Here is a 23,606-nt window from a genome sequence, read left to right as displayed (position 1 = left end):
TAAAGAAAAATTTATACAAATATCCAATTTTTGTACAAATTACTAATCGTTTAGAACAGACTTTCTGGAGGCAAAATAACTAAACTCTTGCAAAAACACAAGCATGATACTTGCGAAAGACAGACCAACTATTAAATTTACTAAATTACTTTTGCTTAATCTATACTTCACCTGTCGTAGCTACAGAATACAGGCATGAACAACAAACAAATATTTTGAAATAAACAAAAACTTAATATTATGTCATGAAACATAGACTAAACTTATAGGTACAAAACACCAGGGGATTGAACAGCTGCATCATCTCTCTTCTCACCAAAACGTAAAAAGATTCAACAAAAAAAGAAAAAAAGCCCTCATGGTGGTGTCAACAAATCAAAACTAATCCCAGAACTGATTGGGGTTTCATTACTCTCATGCTGATTCGACTTTCTGACTTTATTCTGGCGACCAGTTGCAGAATCATTTTCTCTAAAGCGAGGGTGCTTCCCCCTATTGTTTTCCCTCCCCTGCATAGGATAATCAAAATTTAGAAGGTAAGCGAAAAGGGGGGGTCAGTTTCCCAAGATAGTGGCCGTTAAGAGGAGATAACAACATCAAAGGCCAAAGGGCAATCCTCTAGATTGCATACCGACAAGGAGAAATAGTTGTAGTCCATGCAATAACTGACCTTCCTCGGTGGTTACCACCCTTATTTTCACGGTGTCGTTCTTGATTACCTCGAATAGGCTCCAGTATTCCTTTTCAGCCTCACCTGAGACACAAAGGTAAAATACCACCACCCTCAGTGTCACAACTAGTAATGTCTAATTTATGAAAATTAGGATCATCAAAGGGCATAATTAATCTCATCACATGGTCATAGTCATGTAAGACAATAATAGGGGTACATTAGCTTATTGTTACGAATACTCATCATTAAAAAGCCGTCTTCCAGACTAGAAAGAAAGAAGATAAATGTGTATGAAAGGCCACTGCAGAATGTTTGGCATACATACCTTGCGATGAAAAGTACAAACCATACAACAAAGTATCTACAAATAAAGTTATAGAGGAATTTTAAAGTTGTTGCATACCAGTAACCGGTTCTAGAATGGCAATAAAATTTTCACAATCAGGCCACCTTCTTTAGCTAGGACTGCAGCTGCCCGAGCTTTTTGAGCTCCTTCAGTTTCTTCAAATCATATGTACCAATCAGCTCCAATCTTGAAATCAATGAACTCGCAACAAGAAGAATGTGAAGACAATTGTCAAAGCCAACAAAGCCTAGACCAACAATTTGGAAAAAGATGCTCAATTTCATTCTTGCTGTTCAGACAAAATAACTTATAATCTAGGGGAATATGAAATGAATGAAAACACTAGAGCCAGTATAACAATGGTAAATGAAATCACAATCATCCAAGTAGAACAGTAAAAGAATAGATACAAATTCCATAATTACAAAAAAAAAAAAAAAAAATTATGGACACTATAAAAAACTCCTAGAAAATATTGACTTCAATGAAAATCAACACTAATCAAGAAGCAATGAAGACATATAATCTAAACCAGATAACGGGGAACCATCATGTTACCTTAACAGTGCCAAATTTTTTGAAAACACCCTTCAAATCCTCACGCATAACAACATTCATGTCATCCTTATAGGTAGCAACTGCAGATTTTTCTTCTTTTTCTTCTCCCTTTTCCATGGAACCTTCAGACGACTTCTCTCCATCTTCATTATCTGCCTTCAGCTCATTTTCTGGGGAATCTAGTTCTCCATTTACTTTCTTTGCACTATCATTAGCTGGCTCGTGAGTGCCATTTTTGTCCCCAGCTACGGTATTCTTCAATGTGAATGCAACAATTAAGCCCTTCGGATAACTGTCATCATCATGAGTGCAGAACATTAGGTTACAATTTTTTGCTTTGGGGTGGGGGGTAGGACCAATAGAGCTCATATAATAGAGTGTTTTTAATTACTTTGCTTCAGAATTTGAGTTGTTTTTGCGACTTGAACCCATGTGTGGACGAAATTTCTCAACTTCCTCGACCTCTTTGGCTCGTTCCTCATCAAAGTCTTTCCTGAATGGTGAAGAAAATCTATGAGAACACAACAATAAAGATAAAAAAGTTTTAATGTGCAGACATGAACAAAAGAGAAAGCCATCAAGTTCTTCTGTACATGCCCAAAAATAAACTAATAAATGTAAGCAAGATTCATCGAAGAAACTTCATTTGTCCATTTAACTTGTCTGTTTCTGCATATTGCCAATATATAAACTCAAAAGCCAAAAACCATAAAACATTACGAACAAAGAAAAATAATTATTTTAAACATCTTCTTTATATCGTGGATAACTATGTAGAATACATTGTGAAAGAGACATAATCTAATTACCAGACATTTGGAAATCACATTGTTTAATACTTCTGAAAAGTCTCATTGAAATAATTATAAGAAAAACCAAAATCCCACCCACAACTTACTTTGGCTTCAATTCTAGATCAACACCTGCATAAACCAAGCTTTGCTTCAAAACATTTTCTGCATCTTCCTCTGTTGAAAACTCAATCAAAGCAGTACCGCAAAACAACCTTTTATCTGCTACATGCCGAGGCAACCTCACACTATTAACCTTAAATAATTAAGAACATAATCAGATGAAGAGAACTTTACTTATTTAGTTACTCCACATCTAGAGTTCGAAAAGATAGAATCAGATCACTTAACAAATATATTGCACCAAATCTAAAGTAAGAACCCACTTCTGGCAGCTAGTGATGGATTTGTATCATTCAATTTAAGGCACTCCAACCGTCAACTTCAAATAAAGGGAATAGCTAATACCTTAGCATATTGAGAGAAAAAGGACGACACATCTTCCCGATTCACATCATATTCTAGAGGTGATGCAGCAATTGTTCTTCCATCTAATTGCTCTTTCATCTCCTCTGCCTTTGGTAATTCAGCAACTCGACCAACTTTCTTCCCTGAAGGACCCAAAAAGAAAAAGTAAACAAATGTGTGAAATATACAATAAAAGATCCTAACAAATGGATGTTGATAATTGATGTAACCAATAATAGCCTGAACTTTTCTTCTCAAATACAATACTACATTAAAAATTAACCATCAACTGCGACTCTCTCAGAAAATATATGCTCGAGAGAGAGAGAGAGGTTAGAAAAATTCTAGCTTTTTGAATAAAAATGGAGAAAAATCACTTAAAAGGCAATAAATACGTCTAAAATGCTAAACAGACCATGCCCAGATAGAAATTAAACCAAGCCAAAGATCTGAATTTAGCTCCCTTAGACTTTTACTATTATTTTCTTTTTTGGTCTCCCAAATTCCATAATGAAATTTTCAATTACAAATGCTATGCAGTATTTCCTCAAATCTAAACAGAGCGTCAGTCAGAGGTTTAGAAAATCTACCGTCTTCAGAAAGTTTAAGAGAAGTAGATTTTTTAAGAGTTTCAGCCACGGCCTTCAATGTATCTTCAGGCATGTCTTCTGCCTTCACATTGCCCAATTTTAAATGATCTTTCATCTTCTTGAACGAACAAATCAGGGCCAAGCTAACAACTGTACTCTCAGTCAATATCAACAAAAACACACTTATGCAATATTCAAATACTCAAAAAATCAAAACCTCCGCATTTTCCAAGAAACAAAAGCCCACACAGTTGGTTTCAAATAATGAACTTTTCCCTAAAAAAAAAATCAATATAAATAAATGACAAGAGTGAGGATACACGCATCCTGGCTTTCGCTCATCTTTTTTCTGAGAAACTCGTCCGTAGGAATATTGCTGTCGCTGAAGTAAAACTCAACCTGCAAAATACAAATAATTAAGAAAACAAATAACTCAACTAAAAAATAAAACAAAAAAAATTAAAATATTTCAAAGAGTGAAGCAGTTGGAAGTTAAAAAGAAAGACCTGTCTGAGCACTGCTTTAGCTGTTTCTTCATCCAAGGACGCCATTGTTATTGTTGTGACTAAAGAGAGCGGAAGAGAGCGAGAAGGGGAGACAGAGAGTGTTTAGGGTTTTGGGGATGTTTTAGTTCAGGGTTAAATTAAAGACAACATATATATAGAGACAGATACATAAATACTTTAATGTTTGAACTCAACCACAGTGGTTGGCTACGACTTATCGTGCCTTCATTTGCCCGCCACGTACGTTAACTGCTACTTGGCGAGTCATAATCGGAATTGGTATTTTAATTTTTTTTTTTTTTTCACCTCTTCTATTAGATAAAAATTTAATTTCAGAGAGAAGCAAAATATTAAATTTTTTTTTTTTTTTTTGGTTGATTGGGTGTCCAAATTAGTCTATGCGTATCTTATGTAATCCACAAGATCCATTAAACGCCTTAGAAGTCCAAAATATACCTCAACTAATCTTTAGGATTCATTGAACACCCTACAAACCTAAAGGACTAAGTAAACCACAAGATTTAGTAGGTGATCTCAATATTTAAACCCAAAAACTCAAGAAAGAATGCAAACCTTTTTCACCGTCAGGTCAATCCCTTGGTGTTCACAATATTAAATTTCGTTCCAATTAATACTCAATTTTTTTCTAAAATTTGGTGATCGAAAAAACTAATATTTTTTTATATTTTCACTTAATAAACAGTTATCTATAACCACTAAGCTTATGGTCGGATAATAAAACCTTAATAATCTTAATAGATTACCTGGAGGTCTTGTTACCTAATCCATTGGACTTATAAAGTGTTCAATAAGTCTTAAGAATTAAACCCTAGTTATCAAAAAGTTATTAGAATGATTTTTTTTAAATTGTGCTTATAATTATATTCCTATCCATTTACATAATTTTTTTTTTTTTTAAATGTTCTTCTTGTAGGCCAACATTTTATACTTCAAAGTTTTCATATATTTTTCTCTTCTTCAGAGTTTATGTTTTTATTATCAGTGAACTCCTTAATCAAGTATTTTAGTCCAATTAAGTTTTACTATCCTTTTATTTACTTTTTTTTTTTTTTTTTTTTTAGCCAGGATGTTATTGTGTTTGATTCTAAAAAAAATATTATTTTTTTAGTATTAAATCAGTCGGAAAAAATGCAAATATTGATTTTGATATAATTTAGTTTATATTTTTCAACTTATTAATTTTTGCATTATTTAAACTAATAAAATTAAAACTTGTTTAAGTAATATATAATTTAATACAAAGGGGCATATATGTCAAAATGATAATTTTAAGATATTTTTGTGCACTAAAACAAATAATTTAACACTTAAAACCAAACTATAAAAAGCCAAAAAAAAGCCATATCATGTAGATTTAACTATTCAATTCATAAACCAATTCAGTCTAATTCAGTTTTCAGATAGTAAAACAAACACCATTGTGTTTTTCTTTTTAGTTAGAAGTCTGCATTAAACCAATTCAGTCTACTTCAGTTTTCAGATAGAAAAACAAACACCACTGTGTTTTTCTTTTTAGTTAGAAGTCTGCATTTCAATCACATAATTCAAATATTTAAGAAAACCAAATTTTATCATTGTAAAAAATAAATAAATCTCATCAAATAGTAAATTACAATGAGATTAGTTCTTTTAATTTAAAATTTCTGACTTAAATAGTTTACATAAATTTTCAAACATGGATTCAATAAAATTCAACAGTATAAGAATTACTTAAGTAGCAAACAAAATAACTACCTCCAAACTCTTTCTCACATCTAGCAGTTCCTAAAATATCTACTGCAGAAAATTTAAGTTACAAGACCTCGTCCCAGTTACTATCAATTTACATTATCATTTAGGGTATAAAAGTATTCATTATCATCAATTTAAATTATCGGTTAGGGTAGAGTATTTCTTTCATATGATCTCATTGAGAGTATTTCTTCATATGATCTCGTTGAAACCACAGCCAAAACACACAATAATAATAATGAAAAGTAAAGAAGACAATCAATTTACCATGATTCGTTCCAATAATAAATTATATCCAGCATTCAAATAGAATAATTTTATTGAGTTTCAAAAATCTGCATAATACAATAATCTTAAAGTATGAACAGTTCACTCTTGTTTTCTATTTCTCACTATCTAGGTTTTTCACTATTACAAAATACATATAATAGAAAACCTAACCGCAGTTGGGCTTTACCCAATATGCATCAGCATAAGCCGATCATCCGTAGTGGTCATGTGAAGCATGAACCATATTTAACAGATCTAACTGTTTTTCACTATTACAAAATACATATAATAGAAAACCTAACCGCAGTTGGGCTTTACCCAATATGCATCAGCATAAGCCGATCATCCGTAGTGGTCATGTGAAGCATGAACCATATTTAACAGATCTAACTGAAAACAAAAAACATATAATCCCTAATGCTTATAATTTGTTCTCCAATGGTTTCCAATGAACAAAATGCTTAAATTTTGTCATACAACCATGCACACCAACTAGTAATTAAGTACAAACAAAACAAACTGCAGGATCAGTTTCCTTATAGAATTTGATTACAGAAACAATTTTTTTAGTAGGCGATTACAGAAACACATGCTATCAATCATTAACCATGAATAAATGATGCAAATCATGTTTCATCATATCATCAAAGTACAACAAATGGTCTATTTTTAAGTAAAGTTCACCTCCCCTCAATGATCCCATTTCTTCAGGTTGTGCATATCTTTTTGTTACTAGCACCCTCTGAGTTCCACATTTAGGACCGAGGTGATTTATTCACAAGGGAAAATAACTGAAGGCCTAGCATCACATTCTGAATGGAAAATTCCATCTTTCTATGGCAGTAAGTTTTCCTGCTCTTACGAAGCAGTTTGACACTCGTGTGCTTACATAAAGTCCTCTTCCAGTTCCTGCAAGGACTTACTTTCTGAAGCAATCTGTTTGTTAGATGTCATCTTGTCGGACACCATCAATCCCTTGTAGCTCCTTATCTCTGCCTGTCTCTCCTTTTCAAGCCTCTCCATCTCCTCACGCCGTTTCTGCAAACAGATATGTAAAGAGATTTTTATTAAAAAATTAAAGATAGATAGATAGATAATATATGGATGCAAGATTCAATGGACATAGAGTTCTGACTGACTATCAAGAACTAAAGATATCATAAACCAAGAACTGTCTATACTGAATATCAAGGACTAAAGATATCATAAACCAAGAACCGTCTATATTACTAAACCAGATATGTCAATATAACTGTACAAGGTAATGCACTTTACATATTTTGGTCACAGAAATGGGAGCTAAGAATATAGGAAATGCTTAGCAGCATAACTTCTGTAACTAGTTCCCAGACCATGAGCAGATAGATACGTCATTTAAAAAATTAAAATAGGATTTCAAGTTCATTAAATAACAGGAATAGCATCTGGTATTAACTCACCCATATTACAGAACAAAGATGGAAATTTGCCATTTACATAACTAAAAGTCTAAAACCATGACAACACAGATATTTTATTTATATTTTTACTTCCTCAGACTTTTTTCCTGAAAATCACTCCCAATGTATCATCTCACTCTGCCTGATTAAAACCAAGTAATTTGACAACCCACCCCAACCCCCAAACTCACCCTACCTATCTTCCCCCAAACTCATCCTAGCTATCTTCCGTTCCAAGCAAAGGAACACATAAACGAGACAGAAGAGAAGGAAAAAGACGTCCATAGTTTTCATATTAGAATTTGGAATCTTCACAACATCAAGATTAATTACTAATTAATAAGGAGAGTGCAAGTTATAAAACTCACTTTATCTCTCAGCTGGAGTTTCCTCTCAGCTCTTTCTGCGGCATTTGCTGATTCTCGCTCAGCTGCAGGAATGTAACAAAAGGAAAATGACCATGAGCAAAAAGAAAAAAGATGCAGAAGAACTAAATTCGTGAACAATATAAGAAAAATTGAGAACATTAAACCAAAGTACTAAGCATGAATTCCTTCAAGATGGAATAACAGAATATTACTATTTAAGAAACCATTTGATAAACAACGAAGTGTATAGAAGTTACCTTTTAAATCAGGTTTCCTTTCCACTTTTGTTTTGTTCAATCTATTAACTACCTCATTTATCCGCTTTTCCACCCTCACAGTGCGAACCTAAATTGAGCATCAAAACCACGCAAAAATCCGTCACTCACAATCAAGTTCAACCCAACAAACACAATCAAGTTTCAAAGCTTGCAACTCATAGAAAATACAAGCACAAACAAGTCTCAAAGCTTGCAAATGATAGAAAATACAAGCACATAAACCAGAAAAAACAAAGGATGTTACCATTTTTGAATTGTGGAAACCAACTTGGCCAACATCCATGGAAGCAGTTTTCTTTAAATTGGACCATGGAGTGTAAACAACATCAATATTATTCACCTTGTTGCCTGCCACATAATGAAACGGATTACAATGCCTCAATGCTTACAATTACATATCATATTTCTTTCAATAACAGATTTCTCAAAAGTTATCGAGACATATATACCCAAATCAAACACAGAAATCAATAAATATTTTATCACTTCATTCTAGCCTTATATAATCATCAGAAACGTAATATGAAAAAACAATCACATAAAACAAAATCATAATTGATTGAATTATAAGATGAATCAGCCTAGAAAGATTATACCTTGAATGGAATTCGCTTTGACAAGCTGAGCACAATCTTCCAAAACACCTTCACTTATATCATCAATAGTCTGACCCTTGTGCAATCTTAAATAAACATGAGCTGAAGACATTTTATCCACATGAAACCTGCAAAAAGAGATAATTAAAATTCATAATTGATTGATAAATTAGGTTAATTTGAATGTAAAATTAGGGATTTAAAGAAGTACCAAACGTCTTCGGGGAAACCGTATTTGATGAGTTCTTCGTTCTCGTACTTGTCGAGACCCATGAAGATGGTGTAATCGCCAGCCTCTGGTCGGGCTTTGAAGTAAAACACCATCTTGTTCCTTGTTTGCCCCTTTCGATTGAGACCAGAGACTTTGATATAAAAAAATTCCCTTTTAAAAGTCTTCCTCTGATCGGCGATAGATAATGAGTCTTCTGTTTTTTAGGTTTTGGTGTTTGGATACGAGATTCCTACTTTCCCAGGATGCAGTTAGCTTATTCTATACGCTGCTTAGTTTATGCCTTGTATTTCATGGTAAAAGTAACTTTTGGTTTCCCATTTCAATCTTTCGTGGCTGTAGGCCCTACATATCAACACCATGGGCCTAACCAAGTTACAAAGTCATGGTCCAACTTTTTTGACAATAAATTCTAATCTTTTTCTTCCCAAAACTGAATATCATGAAAAATATTTGTCCACACATGCTTAATAAAATATTGTATTATAAATATAGAATAATATTTCCTATACAAACTTTTACCTATATGTTTTAAGATACCATCTCATCAATTCTTAGACCATTAAATTTTAGTGGTTTGTAGCATATATCTCTAGTTATAATAAGACTAAATGACTTTTTTTCACTCAAATAATAGTTTAACGATATTTTTTTATCCATAGATTTTTAAAATACCATTTTATTATCCAAATTTATATTCCGTATTCGATTCTAATATCGTTGCAACACCACACTACCACCATTCTCTTCTCTGATCATCACTCACTAAAACCCTACTCCCAGTCTCCCACCAACTCCTTCAATCGGCGATAATCAAGTGATTAGTATTTGCACGGCAATCCCTCCCAAGTCAAATTCTAACAATCTCAAGTCTCAACGACCAAAAACCAACTTTCTACTATCACAAGATTCATCGGTCTCTCCTCTTCAAAAGTCCTAACAGCTTTGACCGAGTTTTTTTTGTTTGCTACTAGAATATAAATTTAGATAGTAAAATGGTATTTTAAAAGTTTGTGAGTAGAAAATTGTTATTAAACCATTATTACAATTTACAATATATAAACTATATCCTCTTTACTTCATAAAAATATGTTCTGTATTATTAACATAATAGTGAACAGAGTAGCTTGGTCATGTGTCTAAACTTAAAAACAATTATAAATAGTAATCAGACATTTAATTAATTAATAAAAAGCTTATAATTTATAAATAATCAAATCCTGTCGCGGTATGATCAATCTAAAATAAACCATGCTCCATGGAGAAGGTCCAAATAAGAGGACTACAAATTAGGCATTGTATTTGCAGAGATTCTCAAATCCCATATATTCACCATGCTCAATTTTCCCAATCATGTCTGATAATCCAACCCCACCTGCCAAACACAAGGAGATCGATAAACTGGATAAATTAAACAACGAATTTGAATTAAATAATTGAGCAGAATAATATTTGCTCACCCAGTGATAATGCACTGACAAAGATTGTGAAGGCAAGAACAAAGATTATCAGAGACGCCCTTCCTGTTATAGTGATCAACTTGGTAATGATGTATTGCCCTATAAAAGCAGCAATAAGAGCCACCACAATGAAGTATAGAGCTGCCAACCAAATAATTTGCAATTTACGTCATTTTGGCTAGATTCAAAGATGTATAACCAGAGTTTTTTCATGGTAAATTCTGTATATTAATTCCAATGTAACTTACCATACGGGACTGGAAAACGATTCAGAAGGTAGAATTCTACGACAGACATTGATGATGAGAAGGTCATTCCAAAGGTGGCTGTGGCACTTGCAACCTGCATCATCAAAATTTTGTAATTTAATTAGATCTAACGCTTTCTGTCTGCGAACAAGCTTGCGATCGAGTTGATGAGCAATGAAGAGTAGAATTAATGGTGACCTGAGGAGGTATTCCCAGCTCCAAAAACAGGGGACCCATGATGAATCCTCCGCCTATTCCAAGTAAACCACCGACTAATCCGGCTACCATCCCACAGGCACACCACTGACCCAGTTGATAAACTCCCCAGTTTTTGCCATCATCACCCTTTGATGCAATAACTCTCCGTCCCTTATACAACCCAATTGCCTCATACAGAAACACTCCAACAGAAGCTGGGATTTGCAACAAGTTCAATACCCAGTATCCTGAGGAACATGTAGCTGTGTAGTTCTGTTACCAACGTATACCTCATGTGAAGAGTTAACACTAATTAAACAAGCCATTTTCATAATAGCCAGCAGATAAAAATAAAATAACCTTGGCAATCTGCAGTGCTAGGTATGCAACCCAAACAAAAGTGAGAAGTCCAAGTTCTTTCCAGCGAATGTTTTCAAGAACAGTAACCTGCAGAGGACCAGTTGTAAATATAAGAATATTGGTTGATCTAAATTTATTTACATATATATACCAAACCAACCTCTGGGTTCTTGGTGAACTTCTGAGGATCGGTGCTTGAGCCACCAAGAAGTGGCTTGTAATCCGCGCCTTCATCAGCACTGGTACCTGATCACGGATTCCCAGATAAATTACAAAGAAACATAATTGCTATGACTTCATGAATTAACTACTGTATTGTACCATTATAAAATTAATGGAAGCAGTTGATGAACTCACCAGCACTCGAAGAAACCATTTGATAAACAACGAAGTGTATAGAAGTTACCTTTTAAATCAGGTTTCCTTTCCACTTTTGTTTTGTTCAATCTATTAACTACCTCATTTATCCGCTTTTCCACCCTCACAGTGCGAACCTAAATTGAGCATCAAAACCACGCAAAAATCCGTCACTCACAATCAAGTTCAACCCAACAAACACAATCAAGTTTCAAAGCTTGCAACTCATAGAAAATACAAGCACAAACAAGTCTCAAAGCTTGCAAATGATAGAAAATACAAGCACATAAACCAGAAAAAACAAAGGATGTTACCATTTTTGAATTGTGGAAACCAACTTGGCCAACATCCATGGAAGCAGTTTTCTTTAAATTGGACCATGGAGTGTAAACAACATCAATATTATTCACCTTGTTGCCTGCCACATAATGAAACGGATTACAATGCCTCAATGCTTACAATTACATATCATATTTCTTTCAATAACAGATTTCTCAAAAGTTATCGAGACATATATACCCAAATCAAACACAGAAATCAATAAATATTTTATCACTTCATTCTAGCCTTATATAATCATCAGAAACGTAATATGAAAAAACAATCACATAAAACAAAATCATAATTGATTGAATTATAAGATGAATCAGCCTAGAAAGATTATACCTTGAATGGAATTCGCTTTGACAAGCTGAGCACAATCTTCCAAAACACCTTCACTTATATCATCAATAGTCTGACCCTTGTGCAATCTTAAATAAACATGAGCTGAAGACATTTTATCCACATGAAACCTGCAAAAAGAGATAATTAAAATTCATAATTGATTGATAAATTAGGTTAATTTGAATGTAAAATTAGGGATTTAAAGAAGTACCAAACGTCTTCGGGGAAACCGTATTTGATGAGTTCTTCGTTCTCGTACTTGTCGAGACCCATGAAGATGGTGTAATCGCCAGCCTCTGGTCGGGCTTTGAAGTAAAACACCATCTTGTTCCTTGTTTGCCCCTTTCGATTGAGACCAGAGACTTTGATATAAAAAAATTCCCTTTTAAAAGTCTTCCTCTGATCGGCGATAGATAATGAGTCTTCTGTTTTTTAGGTTTTGGTGTTTGGATACGAGATTCCTACTTTCCCAGGATGCAGTTAGCTTATTCTATACGCTGCTTAGTTTATGCCTTGTATTTCATGGTAAAAGTAACTTTTGGTTTCCCATTTCAATCTTTCGTGGCTGTAGGCCCTACATATCAACACCATGGGCCTAACCAAGTTACAAAGTCATGGTCCAACTTTTTTGACAATAAATTCTAATCTTTTTCTTCCCAAAACTGAATATCATGAAAAATATTTGTCCACACATGCTTAATAAAATATTGTATTATAAATATAGAATAATATTTCCTATACAAACTTTTACCTATATGTTTTAAGATACCATCTCATCAATTCTTAAACCATTAAATTTTAGTGGTTTGTAGCATACAAACGGCTTTTTTCCGCTTAAATAATGATTTAATGACAGTTTTTTACCTATATATTTTTAAAATACCATTTTATTATATAAATTTATTTTCTGTTTTCGATTCTAGTATCGTTGTGACACCATACCATCACTGTTCTCTTTTTCAATCATCACTGACCAAAACCTCCAAAACTCCACTTCCACCGACTCTTTTAATCGTTGGTAATCGAGTGATTAGGGTTTGTATAACAGCCCCTCCCAAGTCAAATTCTAATCAATCTCAAACACCAAAAACCAACTTTCCACTACCACAAGATTCATCAGTTTCTCCTCTTCAAAAGTCGTAATAATCTGGATCGAGTTTATTTTTTGTTTGTTACCAGAATATAAATTTGAATAGTAAAATAGTATTTTAAAAGTTTGTGAATAGAAAATTGTCATTAAACCATTATTTGGGTGAAAAAAAGTCGTCAACTCTTATAATAACATAATTTATTACAATTTACAATATTTAATTATATCCTTTTTACTTCATAAAAATATGTTCTGTATTATTAACATAATAGTGAACAGAGTAGCTTGGTCATGTGTCTAAACTTAAAAACAATTATAAATAGTAATCAGACATTTAATTAATTAATAAAAAGCTTATAATTTATAAATAATCAAATCCTGTCGCGGTATGATCAATCTAAAATAAACCATGCTCCATGGAGAAGGTCCAAATAAGAGGACTACAAATTAGGCATTGTATTTGCAGAGATTCTCAAATCCCATATATTCACCATGCTCAATTTTCCCAATCATGTCTGATAATCCAACCCCACCTGCCAAACACAAGGAGATCGATAAACTGGATAAATTAAACAACGAATTTGAATTAAATAATTGAGCAGAATAATATTTGCTCACCCAGTGATAATGCACTGACAAAGATTGTGAAGGCAAGAACAAAGATTATCAGAGACGCCCTTCCTGTTATAGTGATCAACTTGGTAATGATGTATTGCCCTATAAAAGCAGCAATAAGAGCCACCACAATGAAGTATAGAGCTGCCAACCAAATAATTTGCAATTTACGTCATTTTGGCTAGATTCAAAGATGTATAACCAGAGTTTTTTCATGGTAAATTCTGTATATTAATTCCAATGTAACTTACCATACGGGACTGGAAAACGATTCAGAAGGTAGAATTCTACGACAGACATTGATGATGAGAAGGTCATTCCAAAGGTGGCTGTGGCACTTGCAACCTGCATCATCAAAATTTTGTAATTTAATTAGATCTAACGCTTTCTGTCTGCGAACAAGCTTGCGATCGAGTTGATGAGCAATGAAGAGTAGAATTAATGGTGACCTGAGGAGGTATTCCCAGCTCCAAAAACAGGGGACCCATGATGAATCCTCCGCCTATTCCAAGTAAACCACCGACTAATCCGGCTACCATCCCACAGGCACACCACTGACCCAGTTGATAAACTCCCCAGTTTTTGCCATCATCACCCTTTGATGCAATAACTCTCCGTCCCTTATACAACCCAATTGCCTCATACAGAAACACTCCAACAGAAGCTGGGATTTGCAACAAGTTCAATACCCAGTATCCTGAGGAACATGTAGCTGTGTAGTTCTGTTACCAACGTATACCTCATGTGAAGAGTTAACACTAATTAAACAAGCCATTTTCATAATAGCCAGCAGATAAAAATAAAATAACCTTGGCAATCTGCAGTGCTAGGTATGCAACCCAAACAAAAGTGAGAAGTCCAAGTTCTTTCCAGCGAATGTTTTCAAGAACAGTAACCTGCAGAGGACCAGTTGTAAATATAAGAATATTGGTTGATCTAAATTTATTTACATATATATACCAAACCAACCTCTGGGTTCTTGGTGAACTTCTGAGGATCGGTGCTTGAGCCACCAAGAAGTGGCTTGTAATCCGCGCCTTCATCAGCACTGGTACCTGATCACGGATTCCCAGATAAATTACAAAGAAACATAATTGCTATGACTTCATGAATTAACTACTGTATTGTACCATTATAAAATTAATGGAAGCAGTTGATGAACTCACCAGCACTCGCTTCCAAACGCTTAGTCGCGTCCTAAAATGTTGGAATAAGATAATAGAATCAATTAGCCATATTCGTATTGTCAGCACATAAAGCTCTCAAGCTCCACACAAAGCATTAGTCAAGAAGGATACTTCACATGAAAATGTGAGCATTTATTCCTTATATATAGTGGACTTACTTTATACTACTGTATTGAAATTCTCAGAACATATTAAGCTTACAACAGAAATTCGGTGAGAGAGAAATAAACGACTTCATCTCTTTCAATACACGTTACCTCTGTTAATCTGGTTTCAGTTTTCCATGTATCAAGACCCTTGAAGAATGCCTTTATTGAAGTGACTGCAATTAATAACCAATATTAAAAGGGCTAAAGGAAGACTGCAAAAACTTATTAATCTTTATAATTACCTATACATAGAATAATTAGCAGAACCGTGACCATCCAATCGGCAAAAATCACGTTAAGAGAAACTCCAATGCTAATGCCAAGCATGAGCACCGGTTGAATAATCAGCACCAAATCATAGTCAATGATGGGCATATCAAGAGTTGGATGCCGTAGCTTAAGGTTATAGTACACAGTTGAAACTGCTGCACCCATTATCATACCTGAAAAAACACAAAGACAGACCATTGTAGTTAATGTTTCAAGATCCAAATTTTAACTGTCATATAATTTACTCTTATAACAACTTACATTTTGATATGGCTGTGGCTGATTTTGGATCAAACCCAATAATCAGACTGAGCATGGGAACAAAAATGCCACCCCCACCAACACCACCTACGCTTCCAAAGGCAGCCCCAAAGATTCCAATTGCACTACCAACCACAATTCTCCAACCAAACTCCATTTCCTACATTTATAATGATAGCCAATCGAAAATTAAATTAAGAACAGTACTAAAGGGCTTCATGGGGGAAAGTAAAAGAGAACGTTCGTGTATAACTTACCGGCCAAACATGTTGATAGCCAGATTGGTTGGGTTGCCATAAGAAATTCATAGCAGCGAGAAGGTTGTTAGATTGAGTGTGTATTGATGATGATGCATTGGATACTAAGGCTTCATGTTTAATGCGTCTTTGAGCAGAAACGTATGTTGAAGCCAACAGAAAGACGATCAAAATCCTAAATATAAATCTCATAGTTAGCCAGTTTTGTCCTAAGTTAGCCATTACAGCCCAAGAAATGAACCACTCTAGTATAATGAGGCTGTGTGCTGTGCACCACACAGAGAGAATCTTCTACAGTGAATGTAAAAGAAAAACCCCACACACACACACACAGAAAAAACTCGTCAAAAGGGAAGATAAATAAAGATTACTCCAGTTCCACAGGCATACCTCAACAGTCGTTCAGAAGAATCTGGTAAAAGTTTTTCTTTTAACATGTTTTCCTCAAGTTATTTTTTATTAGAAACAAGACAAACTTGTAATGAGAAGCATTATACCTGTATAATTTATGGCCTGACTTTTTCCTTTTTCAATTAATTTGAAATTATTGATCAATTCCCGGTTTCAGACTAACCTAACCTCTGTTTTATTTCTCTTCAATTTCTTGGAAAATACTCTTAACACCTACGATTAAGCACTTGTATCCACGATTAGTCCTCCTGTGCCAAAATACGCACAAATCTCAGCACCATCAAGAATAATTTAATAAGCACTTAAAGATAAGGGTGGTATTAACTGTCAAAAACTTAAATTGTCTCTAAGAGATATTTTATATCAATCCTATCTCATTTTAAGATAAGGATTAAGGAGTGGTCCTCTCGTGTCAAAACAACTTACAAAAACACTCATTACATTGATCTCAAAAGTATAAATAGGCACCTCTAGAGTTGGACATTCAGAACCAGATCCAAAAACCTGATCCTAAGATCAGTCCTTGAGAGGACCGATCCTAACAGGCCTAGTCCCAAAACTGGACCAAGCCTAAGGAGGAGGGCTCGATCCCTCCACTAGGCCCTCCTCCAAGGCCTGGGTCGGGCCCAAACCCTTTTGGTTTATTGTTTTAGGCCCCTGAACAATTACTAAATTCTCCTATAAATTTTGAAATAAACAGGAACTATAAGGGTTAAAATAAAATTTTACAAAATTTAAGAATTTTTTTTTACATTTATGCTATTTAATAACCGTTGGCAGTAGCCAACGGTCAGGGGGAGAAGGTTTATTTTTTTTATTCCCCCCCAATACTACATTAATATCCCCTAAATTTCTTTTTCTTTCCACACCACTCATTCTCTCAATCTCTCTACTCTCTACTTCAAATCTCCAATCAAATTCTCGTTCAATTTTTATTTATATTTATAATTTATTTATATTATTCAATTTTTTCTATTTTTTCAATATCATCTCTTATTCAAATTATTATTTAATTTTTTTTCATTTTAATTATTTATTATTTTATTATAAATTCATAATGAATTTCTGAAATGATGCATTCGGAGGATCATCCCCAAATGAGTTTTATGTTCCATCCATTGAAGAAATTAAAGGGTTCAATCCATTTTCACCATTTCCTCTAGAGGCAGCAACTGCAATTCAACAACCACAATCAGCCAGGACAAGGTGCAACCAAACACAAGCGAGTTGCGACTCAACGAGTACGGGCATGGCCCATAGGAAGACAGAAGATGCTTTTTAACCGATGAGATGATTGAAGTGATAACGTGTTTACGGGATTGGACTCATGCAGAAAGAAGACAGAAGATCCCGAACTACTCGAACTTTTTAGGAACACAGATTTTAATGATTTAAATATTGTTGACGATTAAGATGAATAATTTAATTTAAAAAATTATTTAATTGTTTATTTGTAAAGCGTGAATGTGTGGATATTATATTTATGTTAAAATTAACCATTAATTTATTTATTATTTTTTAATTTTTTAAAATTAATTAAACTTTTAAAAACTTACTAATCTACCCCTAAAAATTACTAAACCCCCCTACAGAATTTTATTTCCCCCCTAAAATAAAAAAAAAAAAAAGATAGGGGAAAAATAAAATTTTGCAGGCCCATAGGACCGGTCCGGATCCTAAAATTGCCCATAAGGGATTGGTCCCAAACGGGCCCAGGCCCAGTCCCAAGCTAGCTCTAGGCACCTCTCTTCATGAAAATGGGAGATTGGACATATGTGAGCTGCGTACAAATTTAATCTTTATTATTTTTCTCTGTAAACAAAGTATTTCTCTATTCTTTGTATGTCTTACAGGCAATATCAAAAAAATAGTCAGAGAATAATAAAATAATAGTAGATGTAGAATTTGCTTTAAGTATCCGAACCACTATAAAAATCTCTCTTGCCAATCTTTTATTTATGTTTTTGCAAATATATATAATCTCAACACCATAAACACTTCTCATGAATCATTCAAGTATAATTTCTAAGAACAGTTTAACACTTTATACGTATGAGTCGTTGGTATCATGATCGCGCATCAACAAGTCCCTTCTATGATATCTGTACAAAATTTTGTAATTATTAATTAGCAAATGACAATAGTCATTACAACTCCAAGAACAGAACCCGTGGGAAAGAGTAATTAAGTTGACAAATTAGTGCCGACAATCTCAACAAATAGCGCCATTGGCATTGGTAATTTGTCCTTGAATTGACTACTCCAAAGCCCATGGCCACTTCTTCTTCTTCACACGACGGAGATAGAGAATATGATATCAACATCTACAAGATCAGGAGACATAATAAGAATATTACCATATCAGTGACCCCATTAGTGATAATTAGAGTCATAATCAACCCTTTGAATGTGATGATTAAAGCTCTAGCCATGGGTAATTAAGCTTACCCAATTAGTACATTCAAGGACCGACAAAACATGATAATGGTAATATCAGTTTGTAAGGCCCGTTTGATTTGTGATTTAAAAACAGTTTTCGGAAACAAGGATAAAATCCAAATATAATGTTATCATTAGAGGAATATAAAAAAGTATTTATATATTAATAGATTCTATAAAATAAGTAAATAAAGAATTTTTTTTTTAAATAAAATTAGGATAGAGCTGTATAATGTTAAAAGTTGTATTTGTCTCGTATCACAATTTTGATAAGTTGTTATGATGTATATATATAAACCCTCCTCCCAAGAGACATGTAAATTGTAGTTATAAGTATAGTTAATTTGTTACACAAATTGCCAAAAAAAAAAAAATCTATTGGATAATTTCATCAACCTCAATTGACCCATAGAGCCACACCAAGACTTATTTTTTTTTTTTTCTCTTTTTTGTAATTGTATTTATCGAATACTATAATATTTCAAGTTTTATATATTAAATAATATGATGGTCTTTCAAAGATACACATCAGAAACCAAATAATTAAAGCTCATTGTTGTGTCAATTGGATTCAGCAATAATCTGACAACTAAGAAGAAGGCAGAAGTAGCAGTAATGACTCCACGAAAACAGAAAAACATTCATGGCCAACCTCAAGCCCCATTCTCGCTTTGCCCACTTGTCCTGTTTGCAATGGATTAAACTGAGCAAAATTTCTTGTCAAAGAAGATTTCTCTATTATATTCATGATGTGGAAATTGGAATTGGAACCACGCATCAAAAGTGTTATTCTCATCAGAAAAAGTCATATAAAGGAATGCATGTTAATAAAGTTGGAATCCCGTGTCCAAAGTATTGCAGAATTGCAGACGACTGCGATTTCAAAAGCTTCCATGAACTGATTGTTCACAGCTCTTTAATTTTATCTTTTGACTTCAAGGTCAGATGTTTTCCATTCATAAAACCAACCCACATCACAAATCCCTTTCTATTAAAAATTGGCCACTGTTGCTAGTTTGAAGATTGCTGGAAAGATAATGATGACGATCTACAGCCATAGATAAGGATGTCTTTGAGCAAAGTGAACTTCAACTAAAATTTTAACCATTAAATTAAGAGCATTATGTACTAAGAAGTCTTAACTCAGAAGAAGGATTTTGTGAACGTGTCAAAAACAAAAAATTTTGAATTAGTAAGCATCCTTCAACACAGCAACAGAAGATAAACATTCAGCCTTAGGAGAATGATTACACCACCTAAGAATTTCTGATACACGAATTAACCCAAAAAAAAAAAAAAAAAAAAAGCGCAAACAAACTATAATCTACGCATCATACGTGCAGAGGTTCTCAAATCCCATGTAGTCATGTGCTTCAATCTTCTCAATCATGTTTGATATGCCAACCCCACCTATCAACAGAAGAAAACATCAGTTTCGGAATTTGTCAAAGTAAAATGATATTATCAAGCCAGACAGCAGAGAGATCAGCACCAACCTAAAGATATTGCGCTAATAAATATTGTCAAGGCTAAAATGAAGATGATAAGCGATGCCCTTCCCAATAAAATAATCAGTTTTCTCACGACATGCTGCCCAATAAAAGCAGCAACGGTAGCCACAGCAACAAAGTAGAGAGCTGCCAAAGAAAGTAAAAAATCCATTGAAATTAGATAAAACATAGATCCAACATCTAGAATGCAAATTACATCGCGCGTTTCTTTGGAAGGTTTTTTTTCTGATGTTAAGGAATTACAGAAGTACAAATTGCATACAAAAAATTTGGGTGCCAGTGGGTCGCTTACCGTAGGGACAGGAAAACGTTTCAGAAGGTAATATTCTACAACTGACATGGATGAGGAGAAGGTCATAGCAAAGGTAGCAGGGCACTTGGACCTGCATAGAAGTCGTCAAGAAGATTAAAACTAACAATATTTAGCAAGCTTTGACTCAGAGAACATAACTTTTGTAAACACAATCATCTTTGCCTCTCCGTCATTCTAGTTCTAGTAAAGACACATCTCCACCAAAAGAGGTTTTCAGACCTTGAGGTTACTATGTAAGAAAAACTACAGCGTAGCCACATTTTGCAAAAGCAATATTATCACGTTAAGCTTCATCTTAACCTGATATTTCTGTCTAGTCATTAGTTCCCAAATTAGGACAATATTGGAGTTGGGAACAATAAAGGTGAAGGAGCATAAATCACTTCCTTGCAGAAGCTAAAACTAATGAATATGATTTTCTGCTCCGACACACCAGTTATCAAGTATAGTTCAAGAGTAAATGATTATGATCATCATTCCTATTCAAAATAAATTTGTATATAAATATAAATTTATAAATTCAGATCACATTTAAAAGGAAACAATAACCCACCTGAGGAGGAACTCCCAGCTCCAAAACAGTGGACCCATGATAAATCCTCCTCCTGTCCAAGCAGCCCACCAACGCACCCCAGCCAATAATCCAGGCACAATAGTAGCAAGCTGGTGCAATTAAACTTTTTCCGTCCTCTCCCTTTGAAGCTATTACTCTACTCCCTGTACAAGCTACAGCCTATACATAGATACCCCAAACGAACTGGGATCTGGATAACATACTCATTGTCAAATTTGGCAGTGTCAGGTATCATGTCTCAATACACAGGCAAAAGCAGATAAAAACTTGTAGATACTCATTGTATAAGAAGTCAATAATGCAATAGAATGTACCTGCATTAAGTTCAATACCCATATGCTAACGAGCATGGAGATGTATAATCTGTAGCCAAAGTCATTATTCAGTTAGCCCAGAATACTGCGTAACAAGAAATTGAAATATATACTATGACGATAAGAGACAGCAGAAGAAACAAAACCTTGGAAATTTGTAGTCCAAGGAATGCAACCCACAAACACAAGAAGTCCGAGTTCCTTCCAACAAACATCTCCAAAATAGTCACCTGCCATTGCCAAATATATTAGCTTCAAGAATTCTTATAACTCACTACAGCAGACCAAAGTGCACTCACTTCTCGGTCCATGGTATCCTTTTGAGCTTCACTCCTTGGACCATAGGAAGGGGCTTATACTCCACCTCAGCAGCACCAGCACCTGCGGGAAAGGAAAAAAATAGGTGGGTTGATTTAAGATGGATGATGTATGAGCAAGTATTATTCAATAGTCTTTGGATATAATAAATAACAGCAAGTACACGTACCATTGGATTCCAGACGCTTCGCAGCCTCCTAAAATCGAAACCAAGTTCAAATGGTTTAAAATAAATTTTGGGGCATTAATACATACATTACAATCGAACTTTGACACAGATTTTATATGTTCCTATTTTGTTCAGTGAATTAGAAGACCAGGAAAGCAGAAAAACCATCTCTAACAATGGACTCCAATTGAAAGGTATCATGACTCCAATTATGGAATTTTATGCAGCATGCAATAGAAAGGGCTCCTTTATAAATGGACAGGAGAGACCACAAATTATGTTTAGTGGAAGATCCCATTAATACAGGAAGTGCACATGGCTGGTACTCAAAGCAAAATATCTGTATAATAGATGAAATTACCTTTTTCATAATGGTTTCTGTTTTCCATGTCTCGACACCCTTGAAGAACGCCTTGGTTGAAGTGCCTATGAGAACCATCATAATCAACATAAGTTGTTATTAAAGCAAACTTCCAACAGAGGGAACTGCAGCTTGAGTAACCATTACCAAAAAGAGAACAATGAGTAGAACTGTGACCATCCAGTCAGCAAATACAAACATTGAATGCAACCCTATGCTAATTCCAGCATGAGCATTGGTTGTATTAGCAGAGCCAGATCATAGTCAAATGAAGGCATATCAATTGTAGGATGCCTTAGCTTAAGGTTATAGTAAACTGTGGAGGCTGCCGCACCATAATCATACCTGAAACAAAAAAAAAAAAAAGAGGGCAGAGATTAAATTACAAATAACAGATCCTCGTTTATTATCTTTACTTCCTAATACTGTCAATAATCCACTAAAAGAGAGAACCCAGAATTTCTGTAAACACGCAACATAGATGCCAGCATTAACAATTATGGCATGATCACATTGTAATCGTCACACTGAGAACTTTGGCACTATTGAATTCAGCCATTGGCAAATAACAAACAGAAATCACAAAAACACACAAAAATATTTACAATAAAAATCATGAAACAGTTTATAACAGTTTTAAAAGAGAAATCTAGGTGTATCACCGCAGTGATTAAAATTTCAAAGCTCAACTTAAACAGTTTAAGACTCAAGGTCGCCTAAAGTTAAATCAAGCAGGATAAATTAAAAAAAAAAAAAAAAGTTAATGGCTGTCATGGCAAGACAATAAGTCAATGGCATGGATCACATAATCCTTTGTGCTCAAATATTTAAAAACTTAAACTTAAGAAAATAGTGTTTTAACTCCATTCAAATCTGAATTTTTGAGACACTCAGCACATATTACAATAATAATAGTAACTAATCTTTAACTTTGTAACTTTATTCTTTGTTTCTACCTTTCCTCGTTTAGATAGAAATGAACAAGCATCCGAACAACCAGTCTCTTTCAAGTTTTAACCTTTCTATAAATTGAATTTCAGCAAATAAGATTCATCGGTCTCTTACATTTGAAATAGCGGTAGCTGATTTTGCATCAAACCCAATAACAGGCTAAGATAGGAACAAAAATTCCGCCACACCGACCCACCAACAATTCAAACGCAGCTCCGAAGAATCATAATACTGCCAGAACAATTTGCCATCCAAATTTCATT

At 34.2% G+C, this 23,606-nt stretch overlaps 5 protein-coding genes and 1 pseudogene across 5 annotated transcripts; all 6 read right to left on the bottom strand.

Annotated features, from left to right (window-relative positions):
- Positions 1-356: 356 nt before the first annotated feature.
- On the bottom strand, positions 357-4,083 carry LOC116140988 (annotated as a pseudogene).
- A 2,370-nt stretch (positions 4,084-6,453) lies between these two features.
- LOC116141147 (coiled-coil domain-containing protein 25-like) lies at positions 6,454-9,083 on the bottom strand. Its single transcript, XM_031426677.1, has 6 exons — positions 8,847-9,083; positions 8,636-8,763; positions 8,284-8,387; positions 8,019-8,106; positions 7,762-7,823; positions 6,454-6,992 (listed from the first exon to the last, which is right to left on the bottom strand). The coding sequence occupies exons 1-6, from the start codon at positions 8,957-8,959 to the stop codon at positions 6,840-6,842; spliced, it is 648 nt and encodes a 215-aa protein (XP_031282537.1). The 5' UTR covers positions 8,960-9,083; the 3' UTR covers positions 6,454-6,839.
- Positions 9,084-10,044: 961 nt separating this feature from the next.
- On the bottom strand, positions 10,045-11,398 carry LOC116141275 (sulfite exporter TauE/SafE family protein 3-like). The gene is made up of 6 exons (XM_031426799.1): positions 11,291-11,398; positions 11,131-11,217; positions 10,771-11,043; positions 10,573-10,666; positions 10,325-10,465; positions 10,045-10,239 (listed from the first exon to the last, which is right to left on the bottom strand). The coding sequence occupies exons 3-6, from the start codon at positions 10,858-10,860 to the stop codon at positions 10,154-10,156; spliced, it is 411 nt and encodes a 136-aa protein (XP_031282659.1). The 5' UTR covers positions 10,861-11,043; positions 11,131-11,217; positions 11,291-11,398; the 3' UTR covers positions 10,045-10,153.
- On the bottom strand, positions 11,080-12,597 carry LOC116140981 (coiled-coil domain-containing protein 25-like). The gene is made up of 6 exons (XM_031426551.1): positions 12,365-12,597; positions 12,154-12,281; positions 11,802-11,905; positions 11,537-11,624; positions 11,282-11,376; positions 11,080-11,217 (listed from the first exon to the last, which is right to left on the bottom strand). Exons 1-6 carry the CDS (start codon positions 12,475-12,477, stop codon positions 11,080-11,082), a joined length of 666 nt encoding a protein of 221 aa, XP_031282411.1. The 5' UTR covers positions 12,478-12,597.
- A 984-nt stretch (positions 12,598-13,581) lies between these two features.
- Positions 13,582-16,316, bottom strand: LOC116140971 (sulfite exporter TauE/SafE family protein 3-like). Its single transcript, XM_031426543.1, has 12 exons — positions 15,983-16,316; positions 15,726-15,885; positions 15,437-15,637; positions 15,247-15,367; positions 15,092-15,125; positions 15,025-15,055; positions 14,828-14,913; positions 14,668-14,754; positions 14,308-14,580; positions 14,110-14,203; positions 13,862-14,002; positions 13,582-13,776 (listed from the first exon to the last, which is right to left on the bottom strand). The coding sequence occupies exons 1-12, from the start codon at positions 16,202-16,204 to the stop codon at positions 13,691-13,693; spliced, it is 1,536 nt and encodes a 511-aa protein (XP_031282403.1). The 5' UTR covers positions 16,205-16,316; the 3' UTR covers positions 13,582-13,690.
- Positions 16,317-19,998: 3,682 nt separating this feature from the next.
- Positions 19,999-22,536, bottom strand: LOC116141216 (sulfite exporter TauE/SafE family protein 3-like). Its single transcript, XM_031426736.1, has 10 exons — positions 22,503-22,536; positions 22,393-22,457; positions 22,032-22,059; positions 21,885-21,925; positions 21,691-21,774; positions 21,476-21,544; positions 21,210-21,389; positions 20,636-20,726; positions 20,329-20,469; positions 19,999-20,242 (listed from the first exon to the last, which is right to left on the bottom strand). The coding sequence occupies exons 1-10, from the start codon at positions 22,534-22,536 to the stop codon at positions 20,157-20,159; spliced, it is 819 nt and encodes a 272-aa protein (XP_031282596.1). The 3' UTR covers positions 19,999-20,156.
- Between the last annotated feature and the right edge of the window lie 1,070 nt (positions 22,537-23,606).

This window comes from Pistacia vera, unplaced genomic scaffold (genome assembly GCF_008641045.1).
Source record: "Pistacia vera cultivar Batoury unplaced genomic scaffold, PisVer_v2 Contig1111, whole genome shotgun sequence".
NCBI lineage: Eukaryota > Viridiplantae > Streptophyta > Magnoliopsida > Sapindales > Anacardiaceae > Pistacia > Pistacia vera.
This window is presented reverse-complemented; position numbering and strand designations above follow the sequence as displayed.

What these genes read in the sequence shown, in the direction of transcription:
- LOC116141147 (XM_031426677.1), bottom strand. Translation starts at nt 8,959, where the DNA reads ATGGTGTTTTACTTCAAAGCCCGACCAGAGGCTGGCGATTACACCATC. An exon ending in GGTTTCCCCGAAGACGTTTG is followed by an intron (nt 8,764 to 8,846) that starts GTACTTCTTTAA and finishes CTCTTTTTGCAG; the next exon opens with GTTTCATGTGGATAAAATGT. An exon ending in GTTTCCACAATTCAAAAATG is followed by an intron (nt 8,107 to 8,283) that starts GTAACATCCTTT and finishes TGCTCAATTTAG; the next exon opens with GTTCGCACTGTGAGGGTGGA.
- LOC116141275 (XM_031426799.1), bottom strand. Translation starts at nt 10,860, where the DNA reads ATGGTAGCCGGATTAGTCGGTGGTTTACTTGGAATAGGCGGAGGATTC. An exon ending in AGCTGGGAATACCTCCTCAG is followed by an intron (nt 10,667 to 10,770) that starts GTCACCATTAAT and finishes TTGATGATGCAG; the next exon opens with GTTGCAAGTGCCACAGCCAC. An exon ending in TGTCAGTGCATTATCACTGG is followed by an intron (nt 10,240 to 10,324) that starts GTGAGCAAATAT and finishes TGTGTTTGGCAG; the next exon opens with GTGGGGTTGGATTATCAGAC.
- LOC116140981 (XM_031426551.1), bottom strand. Translation starts at nt 12,477, where the DNA reads ATGGTGTTTTACTTCAAAGCCCGACCAGAGGCTGGCGATTACACCATC. An exon ending in AAGGAAACCTGATTTAAAAG is followed by an intron (nt 11,377 to 11,536) that starts GTAACTTCTATA and finishes ATCCGTGATCAG; the next exon opens with GTACCAGTGCTGATGAAGGC. An exon ending in AGAACCCAGAGGTTGGTTTG is followed by an intron (nt 11,218 to 11,281) that starts GTATATATATGT and finishes GGTCCTCTGCAG; the next exon opens with GTTACTGTTCTTGAAAACAT.
- LOC116140971 (XM_031426543.1), bottom strand. Translation starts at nt 16,204, where the DNA reads ATGGCTAACTTAGGACAAAACTGGCTAACTATGAGATTTATATTTAGG. An exon ending in AGCCACAGCCATATCAAAAT is followed by an intron (nt 15,638 to 15,725) that starts GTAAGTTGTTAT and finishes GTGTTTTTTCAG; the next exon opens with GTATGATAATGGGTGCAGCA. An exon ending in GCTAATTATTCTATGTATAG is followed by an intron (nt 15,368 to 15,436) that starts GTAATTATAAAG and finishes TATTAATTGCAG; the next exon opens with TCACTTCAATAAAGGCATTC.
- LOC116141216 (XM_031426736.1), bottom strand. Translation starts at nt 22,536, where the DNA reads ATGGTTACTCAAGCTGCAGTTCCCTCTGTTGGAA. An exon ending in AGTATAAGCCCCTTCCTATG is followed by an intron (nt 21,775 to 21,884) that starts GTCCAAGGAGTG and finishes TGGCAATGGCAG; the next exon opens with GTGACTATTTTGGAGATGTT. An exon ending in AGCTGGGAGTTCCTCCTCAG is followed by an intron (nt 20,727 to 21,209) that starts GTGGGTTATTGT and finishes ACTTCTATGCAG; the next exon opens with GTCCAAGTGCCCTGCTACCT.